The 12,590-nt window shown below is 34.8% G+C and overlaps 1 protein-coding gene across 1 annotated transcript in view; it reads right to left on the reverse strand.

The window, feature by feature from the left end:
• Nucleotides 1-12,590, reverse strand: part of EXOC4 (exocyst complex component 4) — a 795,814-nt gene that overhangs the window by 694,344 nt on the left and 88,880 nt on the right. Inside the window, exon 5 of the mRNA XM_079150158.1 lies at nt 3,785-3,894. Within this exon, the coding sequence (XP_079006284.1) occupies nt 3,785-3,894 (110 nt within the window). The remainder of the gene's footprint in view (nt 1-3,784; nt 3,895-12,590) is intronic.

A 12,590-nucleotide genomic window follows, 5' to 3' on the forward strand; every position in this document is an offset into this window, starting at 1 on the left:
AGAAGGATGTCAGCCACCATTGCTGATTCTGAACCTGGAGGAAGGGGGCCAGGAGCCAAGCTAAGTGGCAGCCTATCGGAGCTGGAAAAGGCAAGGAAACAAATTGCCCCTAGAGCCTCCAGAGAGGAACACAGCCTGCCGACCATTTGATTCTAACACAGTGGGACCCATGTTAGGTTTCTGACCTACAGATATTTTATGTTTCAAGTCACTATGCGTGTGTGACTATTATACGGAGCCTGGTTTATTTTCGGTAGAACAAACTACTTAGAAGAACATACTCTGGAACCCAGCTCCTGAGTTGAAAGCTGCTCTGCTACTTGTCAGACATGTACATTTAAGCTTATTATAAACCTCCCTAGGCCTCAGTTTTCTTAGCTATAAAATGAGGCTCCTGACAATAACCATCCTAGAAGATTATTGAAGGACGAAATGATTTTATGTAAAGCACTTAAAATATCATTTCGTTTTTAGCAGACACTAAAGACATTTTAATCTGCTATTAACTTTTAGTCAATAATATTTTAAGTAACTTATTTTTCATTTACCCACAGAAAAAATCATGAGATCAACAGTCTCCAAAGGAGTCAAAATAATAAATAAATAAACCCTTCTAAAAGAAAGATCTGTACATATCTCCAAAAGTGGCCTCCATAATGGCCCCAGCTTCACTAAACTATCATGAAGTTCTTCAAGAGTTGTTCCTAATAATGCCAAAGTCCAAGTGTTGCCATGAACTCCTCCAAGTGAGAAATGCTTACTCCAGAATCTGACAAAGTACCCATCAATAAGTAAAGCTGTCTTATTAAAAATAATAGGTGTGGCAAAATTAGTTTCTACTTGAATTTGCCATAAATGTTATTATTCAGCTTATATGATATTTATAAAGCACTTTCATTTGCAAAGCCTACACTTTCATTTGTTCATAAACAATTAAAATTTTTATGTCACTTGGCCATTTACAAGGCAATATTTGCAAAAATTATAAAATCAGACTAGACAGTGAGATTCACATTACAAAAATACCAAGATGTAACAATTGGTAATTTCCACAAAAAATAGAGGGAAAACACAAATCAAAAGTATATATGTATCTTTTTCATAATTCTACACTCAGTAACAGCTCATAAGAAAATAAAAACCTCAGTGAAAAGTAACACTATATCAAAAAGAAGAAAAAAGAAAACATTTTCTAACACCACAAAAAGACCTGTGTACTCTTTTAAATTATTATAATAAAAATCAGTGTCTGGGATTTTTAAAAAATCAATAAGAAAACTGACAGAAGAAAAATCTATTATAAAACAATTCCTTTACTTTTCTACAGTGAAAGTAATAAACTTCAAGATTCCAAACCTAAATAATCCTAAAATGATTTAATTAAATGGTATTTTAAAGGACAATGAATATGAGAGTGTAAATATTGTTACACTCTCAAAAGAAATACTTTCAATTAGTTACACAAAATGTATTGGTTGATTCCAAATTATTTTTTTCTCTTTTCTACTTTTACATTATTTCAAGCTCTACAGAACTATGGATCTAAAAAGAACTATTACAACTAATTTTATCTGAAAAGACTGTAACAGACATCACTGTTTTTAAAAAGACATGGAGGACTATGGCTGCCAAACAAAGGCACTTGCAAGGCATCACCCAACACACCCAATCTCTTTTCCACAACCCAAAACTGCAATAGCAAAGAAAACCTTTGCAGAGTCTACCTTAGCTGAGCCCTTTGCTGAAGGATCAAGTTTGAGCCACTACAGAAAATCCACCTAAATCTTTATATCCAGAATCAAAGAAAGACCTCCAACCCCAAACTTACACATAGATTAAAATGGCTCTCCTTTGTCTTACTCAATAGGATGCTAGGTCACTCCAAAGAAGACACCATTAGTTTGTGGATAATGCCTCCAAATGTGTTGTGTGTACGCACAGTAGGCAGGTACATTTGGAAGTAATAAGGCCACTGGAAGATGCACAAGCAACCGCGTCATAGGAGAGGAGTCACATACTCAAAAGCTCTCAAAGACCAGAGATAAAACGTAATATGTGAAACAGGTGCAACACAAGTTGTAGCAAAAACCAAAGAGCATGTCTACCAAGATTTCAGCTTTAGAAAACCAAACAGTGCTGGTCAAATGAAACATCCACAAATGGAATCTACAGGCAGGCCAGGGTTAGCTGCCCATTTTCAACTGTGAAAATGCAATGGGCTCAACTGATGTTTTTATATCATTGTTTTTAGTTACACATGACAGTAGAGTCCATTTTGATAAAATTATACATGTATGGAATACATCTTATTCTAATTACAACCCCAGTCTTGTGGATGTACATGATGAGTATTCATGTAACGCACATAGGAAAGTTATGTGAGAGTCTTTCCACTGCCTTTCCTATTTCTATCCTCCCTCCCTTCCCTTCATTCCCCTTTGTCCAATCCTCTGAACTTCTATTCTTCCCCACCCCATTCCCCCTTATTGTGGGTTAGCTTCCACATATCAGAGAAAACATTCAACCTTTGGTTTGTTGGGATTGGCTTATTTCACTTAGCATGATAGTCTCCAGATTCATCTACTTACCAGCAAAAATCATAAAGTCTATCGTGTACATACACAACATTTTCTTTATCCAGTCATCTGTTGAAGGGAACCTAGGTTGACTCCATAGATTAGCTATTGTGAATTGTGCTACTATAAACATTGATGTGGCTGGGTCACTGAAGTATGCTGATTTTAAGTAGATATATCCCGAGGAGTGGGATAACTGGGTCAAATAGTGGCTCTATTCCTACTTTTTTGAGGAATCTCCATGCTGCTTTCAAGAGTGGTTGCACCAATTTGCAGTTCCACCAAAAATGTATAAGTGTACCCTTTTCTCTACATCCTTAAGTAACTTATTGTTACTTGTACTCTTAATAATTGCCATTCTGACTGGAGTGAGATAAAATCTCAGTATAGTTTAATCTGCATTTCTTTAATAGCTAGAGATGTTGAACATTTTTTCATATATTTCTTGACCATTTGTACTTTTTTTGAGAAGTGTTGATAAACCCTAACCAAAAGAAAGAGGGAAAACAACTCAGGTTATTAACATTCATATGAAAAAAAAAAAAATCACCACAGATACTACTGAAATACAGAGGCTAATCAAACTATTTTCAAAATTTATACTCCAATAAGTAAAAAAAATCTAGGAGACATCAACAAATTCCTAGAGACATATGACCCTCTCAAATTGAACCAGGAGGATAAAGAAAATTTACATAGATTCATTTTAAGTAATAAAATTAAAGATGCCATCAAAACCCTGCAAAGAAAAGACCAGGGCCAGATGAATTCTCAGCAGAGTTCTACTAGACCTTCCAAGAAAAACTACCATCAATCTTCCTCAAATTATTCCATGAAACAAAAAAGGCAGGAACCCCTCTATGAAGCCAGTATCACCCTGATACCAAAACCAGACAAAGATACATCAAGGAAAGAAAACTTTAGAACAATATCCTTGATAAACATAGATACAAAAATTCTTAGTAAAATACTGGCAAGTCTCATACAAAAATACATTAAAAAGAGACTACACCATGATCAAGTGGATCTCATCCCAGGGATGCAAGGTTGGTTCAACATAGGGAAATTAATAAATGATGGTTTTATATCTTATTTCCTGAGAGGGTCACGAAGGGCTCATCAGAGCTACCAAGGCACTTACCCCAGGCCCCCACAGGTGCCCAATAGGGATACTAAAACATTTAGTGGCTGAAGAATGAAAAACTTACCACTTGAGTTTCCAGGAGTAGAATACTGAGCAGCATCAAGGAATTTGCGTGGAGTAGGGAGGTTTGTAACATCGATCAGAGGACCAGGAGAAGCATCTTTCACATGGGAGCTTTGGGGAAAATGAACAATAGTTACCATTTTCTCTAAAATCAACTTAAGTCCTACTAGGTACATGGCCCTTATCATGTTCCTTTTTGTTACAAGACCTCTTTACACTGTGACTTCAATCATCTCCAAAAGTATATTTTCAATAAAGAGGTGATTGTCACAGCTAGGGGCATAAAGATGTACTATAAGGGTTCAAAGTATTTAAATTATTTTCTCTTTTTATTTTGATGCCTTGTTTAACGAAATTAATGTAAGGATATTCTGGATCATCTGGATGACCACCTTATAATGAAATTGTGCCACGCTGTTGCATTACTCTCCTTTATATAAAGAATACCTTAGCAAGAAAAGTTCAGATGACACCAAGTCATGATAACTAATGATGGCTTTCCAGCACATAAACTTCAATCAACTTGTATTCAAGTTAGTTTTTGACATATTTTTCAGGAGTTAACTATTCTTAGTTTTCTTTAATAGAGGTCATAAATTTCAACAAGTTGAGACTCACTAAAATAAAAACAAATATAAGGAATCTCAAACAGGCTGATTTAGTATTTGATTAGCTTTAAAAAAAAATGTTTTAAAGCCTAGTCTCTCATGTTAATGATAAACTTCAAACTGTCTTTTAAAAAAAAAATGATCTTAAATGATACAAAGATTATAAAGAATAATTCAATTTTGGAGCAAATTTATTAAAATTTAGGAGCACCTGTTAAGTACAAGAAAGCAGGCAACGCCAATGCAAATGAACCCTGGACCCTGCCCTCAAAAAACGAAATCATCTAGTCACAGCACATGTACCACAGAAGAGTTGCACTGAGATCAGTTCCAAGATTACAGAGGTCAAAGTCATAGTTTGCACTTCTTTTCCATTCCAAAAAGCATCATCAGTAGTAATGGCTACCCTCAGAACGGATTTTCAAAGTGGGTTATAAAAGGACAACAGGCACAGGGGGAGAAAGGAAGAGACCAGCCTAACTGGAAGGATTTCTCCTAGGAGGATGGATGGAGAGATGTGAGCAATTGTGACCAACATATGCAATCCACCCTATGGTGAAATCTCCCCATCTCCCACCCACACACTCCTTTTGGAACCAAGGTGGTAACTGTGTGAGTACTTTGTTTATTTATTTATGTTTTGTTTTTTTATTTTGTGGTGCTGGGGATGGAACCCACACTAGGCAAGCACTACTACTGTGCTACATGCTATACCCAGCAAAGTGTGCATTTTAAGCTAACTTTAAAAGACCCAGTTCCTTCAGAAAAATTTGAAAAATAAACTATATTCAAGAGTAAAATTACCAATTAAGGTATCACATCACTGTTTTTATTGAGTCCTAATAAGGTATGAGCCACTGTCCTAAGCCTTGAGGATTACTATGACAGTCAACTTCTCCCTTTTCACTTGCCCAAGAAAGAAGGGGAATCATTCCCCAAACAATTGCTGAGTATCTGTTCGTGCTTAGCACTGTGCTCTGTGCCAAAGATGTAAGTATGACCTAGGGTATGAGGTACACCAAACTGCAAAATTCTAATGTGAAGCTCAAGTTGAGTATAAAATATAAAAGCTGTATTAGGAGGAATTGAACCATCATAGTTCGACCAATATAAAAATTTATTGGACTTTTCAACCAATATAAAACCTTAAGCTCCTAATTGCCTTAACTATCTTTAAAAACCCAAAGTCTTCAACAAAACCAATATTTTATCATAAAAGTTTATGTATTTATAAAATCAGTTAGATCAGAGGTTTATCTTTCTTCCATATTTTATGATTACTTTTATCTTCTCATGTTTTATTTTTATCTACCTTATCACTCTTTATCTGCATTCTTCTTACAACTAGAAAACCAGCTCGCCACATTTGCCCAGCTCCCTAGCCCATGGATACACAGTGTGCTGAGGTTTATAGTACTGCTACTGACTAATTAAGAAAAAGTTAATTTCAGCCTTAAAATGACAGGAAAATTATATAGTTCATAAATATTTAAATAACAAAGTAAAGTGATTTTTAAAGCAGGATAAAGGTATCAATTAGCAGGAAAATCCAGGTATATGTATAGCTACAATACTACCTGAAAAGTCTAATAATAAATAAGTATACTTAGTGCATGTGTGTGTGCACACTGCCATGTATACACACGAGAATCTATAATAATATGCACTTGTAAGAACACAGACTACACAATTCATCTTAAATTAAAACCTACATTATTTTCTCAGTTTTAACCTAAAAATATATTTCAGTTAAATATAGGGTGATAAATGGCTTGCATTTCAACTCTGAAAAACATAACCTCCCAACTTTATAATCAGAGCCAGAAGGGCTCTCAAACTCCATCAATAAACTTGAAGAAAGTCAATTTACCACAGAACTATTTTCATAGACTCATCTCTTTCTCTCTCTAAAAATTTCCCTTAGGCCTCAATTTTCTCCTTTGTGAACACTAACCCAAAGGCAAGTAACTCTGGAAATGATTTTTGGTTTTTTTTCTTCTTGTTCTTTTATGGAAGGACTTGGTTTCAAAAGTTCCAGAGAAAAAGGATACACCCACTCATTCAATAACTACAGATACCAAGTCCATTGGCAGAGAGGTAGGTGCTATTATGGAATATCACATTTAATTTGTATGGACCTTATTCTTCCTTTCAGAAGAGAGAAGAAGACCTCTTCTCACCATATATCAGAGCTAAAGGTGAAAAAGTGTTAATTACTTCAAAGGGTTTTGAAATCTCTCAATGTATTTTAGAAAACAAAAAATAAATGGACTGTTCTTTTGAAGTTCGTAATTAATATGAACTGCTTTATTTTGAGAGAAATATTGAATGTTACTTTTCTTTTTAAATACACATAACATTTTTTTATTTTAAATCCATTCAGAGTCACTCATGGCTGAGTTGAGAACAATAGCTGATGGACAGGGAATCCCTCCCAGCATAAGAGAGTCTTGCCAAAATCACCAGTTGTATTGTGATTGCGTGTGTTTTGCAATTCAATAACAAAATGGTGGAGGACAGGAAAACTACAAAGCAAATCAAGCCAAACCAAAAATAAACAAAACTACTGCCCCCATAACTCCAAGAACTTTCTGGTCACTAATCAACCATCCCCACAGTTAGGATCTGTTTCTAAACATGTCAAATGCAGATAAAAGTCTGTTAAATCACACTGAGATGAGAAATATCCTGTTACAGATGCTATGCATTTAGTAAATGTTTAACTGAACAATGAAACAGGAATGGCTGGCATAGTAAGCCCATATAGTTCTATGAACTGACTGAACATACAAAGAAAGGACAATGAGTAATTTAGAAGTAAAAAAGAATCATAGTTTCAAATGACAAACCAAGGATAAAGAAAGAAAGTAAAGTGAAGTGAAAACATTAAAAATCAAAGCAGCCAGATGCAGTGTGGTGCTCACCTGTAATCCCAGCAACTCAGAAGGCTGAGGCAGGAGAATCACAAGTTCTAAGCCAGCCTTGACAACTTAGTGAAACCCTGTCTCAAAGTAAAAAATAAAAAGGGCTGGGAATATAGCTCAGTGGTAAAGCAACCCTGAGTTAAGCCCCCAGTACCAAATAAATAAATAAATATAAAAGCAAAGAGGGAAAACAACAAAAAGAAAAAGAAAAATGACATATGTAAACAGAAAAAGATCAAAAAGGGAGCAAATAACAATGGGGTCCATAACAATCTCTACACACTTCAGACACAAATATGAACACCAAACCCATGAGTTTGAAATGTTCTCCTCCACAGACTAGGGGATGTCTAAAGAAGCAAGATCAAGCCAAGTGCTAACCCAGGAGGCATTCGATAAATAAAAGAATTAACTTTTTATTGATTTTATGTGGTTATAAAGGTGTTCCTTTTGAAACATTTACATCATTTTGAAGTAATACCTTTCAAAATGTTTTACAAAAAAAAAAGTCTGTCCACTGCAAGACTGAGATCCCAAGTAAAATAAGATCTATTCCATGTTTGTATAAATATGTCCAAATATACTGTCATGTATACCTAAAAGGAGCAAATACAATTTTAAAAAAGCTTTAAAAATTTTCAAAAAAGAAAAATCTGTCCATACACACCCCCCAGAAAAGGCACATTTGATGTTTTCACCATTTTTTTGGATCATCCTGAGAAGACTTTTAAATCCTAGTTTTTCCCTTCAACAATATAATCTAAATATTTTCTTTTTTCATTAAAAAAAATCTCCAAAATCATCATCAATAATTATGTTACCATATCAGTAATACAGGCTCATAGTACACATAGGGAAGACCTTTCCTGTTGCTCATCTCCCAATTCTATTTCCCACAGGTAACTACTTTGATGAGTGCTTTGGCATTATTCTTCAAGGAATTTTCTATACACATAAAAATATTTATGTCTATATAAATATGAGTGATACAAATTTAAATATCTACTCAAGTCTTACATAATAAATTCATATAATAAATTAAATACTTTGTTTTAAATACAAGTTTTCAACTTGTTTTGGGGTCCTAACAAAACATTTCAGAAATCTTAGCAGATCAGCACATAGAGATCTTTCCCATTTCCAGGTCCAGTATTACACTGAATGGATGTATAATTGATTTAACCATACTCCTATTTATGAACATTAAAGTGGTGTGGGGATTTGTTGTTACTGTTGTTCTTACCTATAATGTTGCAATAAACACCCTATTATAGATATTTTTATGAACTAGTACCACTTTCATATGTCTATTATAGAAATGGAATCCCATACTCAAAGACTAGGCAAATTTTTATTCCTAAAATGGCATCTTGGCCCAGAAAAAGCTATTTCCTCCCATCTCTGCCAACAAAGTATGTTGTGGATGTCTTTAATTTTGATGATCTGATGATCAAAATATCGCATGATTTCTAAAACCTGTATTTCTCATGATATTGAACAATCAATCTTCCTATGTTTATTATCCATTTGCATTTAAATCTATAAATTACTTCTTACCCCTTTTACTATTATTCTGAAAATTATTTTCATACTTTAGATATTAAAGCTTTATATAATATAAATATTTTTCTCAGAGTCTGTGACTTATCTTTTGGTTCCAACTTGCTATAAACACCTTTTTGGTTTTAAAATATTTGTATTATTTCATATTGTTCTTTATGATTTCTGACATGCTTAGGAAAGCATCCTCTACACTGTCTCTTTTTTTTTAAAATATTTTTTGTTGTAGATGGACACAATACCTTTATTTTATTTATTTTCATGTGGTGCAGAAAATTGAACCCAATGCCTCACATATGCTAGGCAAGTGCTCTGCCACTAAGCTATAGCCCCAGTCCTCTCCTGTGTTTTAATGCTAATGAAGTTTTAGCATGTGATTATTAAATCTAGTTAGAACTTTTTGTATGTAAAAAATACAGGTATCTAAATTTATCTTCTTCAAATCACTAGCCAATTGGCTGCTATTTACTAAACAGCCTTCACTACACCACTTCCCCACACACAAAGATCCTAAAGTGTCACGAATCCTGGGATTGGTTTCTGAATTCTATTTTATTCCAGCAATTTGATTTTCTATTTGCATGTCTGTACTATTTTGACTAAAATAGCTTTACAAAGTATTTAATATCACATAAAAAGCCCCCCTCCCTCGCAGCTTCCCTTCTCAACTTTTTTAAAGCAAGTCTTATATATTTATTCTTCCTTGTGAACTTTGGATTTCATGTGACAGTTTCAAAAACCTCAACTGGGATTTAAATGCAACTGACATCTTTATGAGCTAAGAACAAGGACAGTTCACCATTTGTTTAATTTCCTCCAGATACGATGTTTATTATGTTTTTCATATAGGCATGTGCCTATCTTTTATCAGTTCTACTTGTCTAATTTCTACTCAAAAATCTTTGTTCTTTACAAGTAGATGCCTTCATATGCTCTCCTTTGTTTTCTCCTGCTGTAGAAATGTGTTGTTGGATGTTTATTTGTTTTAGGAAAGTAATCATGTAAACAGTCTTCATTATCTGGACAGAGTCCCCACTGAGTCAAAGCAAAGAGAAACTGAAGGAGGCCAGACAGGGCCCAGGGTGCTCAGCAAACTGGATGTTTCTACCCAAGATTCTGAGGTTGGAGGAGAAAAAGGAGGAAAAACAGGACACTTACAGATCATCGACAGGGGAGTTTAAAGTCCAGCCAATGCAAGCAGAGAACCAGCAGTGCAGGCAACCCTAGGGGGCCCTTCATGTGTTCCGTGTGCTCAACTGCTTTGGCTCCTTCCTACTGGATTTGAGAACAGGATTATATGGAACTCTCACAAATTCTGTGAAATGCCTGATAACTTTCCAATAAACTCCATTGCTGTTTTAGTTATCAGGACAGATTTCTGCTATTTACAATCAAGAATCTTAGCTAATACATCATCCTTTGAAATACCAAGTATGTTTTATTCGATTCTGTCTTCCCTAATAATTCTTAATACAGAAATCTCTAAATATACATATCTAGAGTCATAAAAACAAAATTAAATATATTTTCCCTAATTGTTAAAGTTCAAAACAAACCAACTCTGACTCATCTTAAGCAAAACTTCAATTTTCCTTTTTATTTTCTGCCTATTCAAATTTCCCAGTCTCTACTAACTCATGTGGGGATATAAATCCTGTTTATTATTAGGGAAAGTACTCCCTGACTACATAGACCTCCTTTTTCTTTTTTTTAATATTTATGTTTTTGGTTGTAGATGGACATAATACCTTTATTTCATTTATTTATTTTATGTGGTGCTGAGGATTGAACCAGTGCCTCACACATGCTAGGCAAGTATCCTAGTACTGAGCCACAACCCCAGCCCCTAGACCTTCTTTTTCAACAGTAGTTCTCTGTTGAACTCTGTTATATTCTGACTTTGTAAAAACAGATTTGTTAGTTGTTTATTCACACACAAATTTACCTATTTAATGGTGTATGGTCTTTACAAGTTGTTTCAAGCTACCTACAACTGTATTGTTCTCAAGCTCTGATTTTGATTTATGTCTTAGAGTTTATCTTTATTTTTGGGGGGGAAAAAACACTAGTAATTTAATTCTTGTCTACAAATTCATACATGAGAATTCTCTTCTGCTTATGCACACCTATAACCACTTGGCTCAGTATAGAAATTCTGGGTCCTAATTCTCCATTCACTATATAGACTTGACTCCACTGTCTCTGGCATCCACTGGTCAGTAAATTCTGGTGAGCATGACTTTTACTCATATTTGTGTATCAAAACTAGACTTTACAATATAAAACAGAAGACCCAGTGGGGCACAGTAGCACATGCAGGTAATCCCAGCTTTGGAGAGACTGAGGCAGGAAAATCACAAGTTCGAGGCCAACTATAACTACTTGGCAAGAATCCGTCTCAAAAAATAAAAAGGGCTGGGAATGTAGCTCAGTGGTACAGTACCCCTGGACTCAATCATTTCCCAGTACAGAAAGAATGACTGAGAGAAGGAAGGAAGGAAAGAAGGAAAGAAGAGAGGGAGGAAAGAAAAAGAAAAAAAGGAAAAGAAAAAAACTGAAGACCCTAATAACAGTGATCTTAGTAAACCAAAGGATTCCCTCCTCTCATACAAAAGAGGCAACACATCCAGGGCTCTAAAAGAGGTTGGACATCATCAAAGAGTTTAAGATGTGGCTTCTATTCTTGAGGACATCTCTTGTCTAAAATAACTTCATGGCACCAATGCATGTCCCAGATAGAAAGGAGAGAAAGGCTCATGAAAGGTAAAAGAGAAAGTGTGCCAGTTTAGTTAGCACCTTTGAAAATTTTTCCTACAAGTTCTCATTCAACAGTTTGCAAGCAGAAGACCCACTACTCAGCTCTAGTTATACAGAAAAACAGAAAATGAAGCCTTTGAGCTGGGTCTCTGGCCACCAGGAACAAACAGTATTGCCATTAAAAGTAAAGGGGAGAATGGATATGATACTGGTTAGGCAGATAACTATCTCTATCTCTCTCAGAACAGTAAACATAATTATTCTTCCTAGTGCTTAGAGAATTTTGTTTAATAAAAATTTCTAAATCACACCTAATTTTTTTTTCTTTTGTTTTAATTTTACCTTGAATCATTCTGATTTGTAGACCAAGGTCTCTCTTTTTTTTTTTTTTCCCCCTTGTAAAGCAGACCTTTTAATTTATATTCCAATTATTACTTCTGAATGTCTCTGTACTGGCTTGCTCAGGTTGCCATAACAAAGTACCACAGAAGAGTTGCAACAATAGGAATATGTTTTTTCATGGTTCTAAAAGTCAGAAATCTGAGGTCAAGTTGTGGGCAGGGTTGATTTCCTCTTACTCCTTTGCGTGTGTGTCTTCTCCTCTACCTTCAACTGGTCTTTCCTCTGTATTGCTCCTTGTCTGAATTTCCTCTTTTTACAAGGAAAACAATCTACTGAGTTAGGAGCTACTATAATAACCTCTCTTTAACTTAATTACCTCTTGAAAAACTCTTATCTCCAAATATAGTCTGAGGTTCCAGCGATTAGGATTTCAATATATGAATTTTAGGGGGTGTATATCCCAATGTAGTCCATAGCACTATCATTTTAGTGTAATCCTCACCTAAATTCATTGGATTGATCACTGTTTTCCATCTTTTACTTCATCAATTTTCAAAAGACACATCATCATGTCTTTTTCTTCTTCATGAGAAGGAAAGTTTTTCTTCCATATCAC

The sequence above is a fragment of the Sciurus vulgaris genome, assembly GCF_902686455.1.
Source record: "Sciurus vulgaris genome assembly, chromosome: 8".
Lineage (NCBI taxonomy): Eukaryota > Metazoa > Chordata > Mammalia > Rodentia > Sciuridae > Sciurus > Sciurus vulgaris.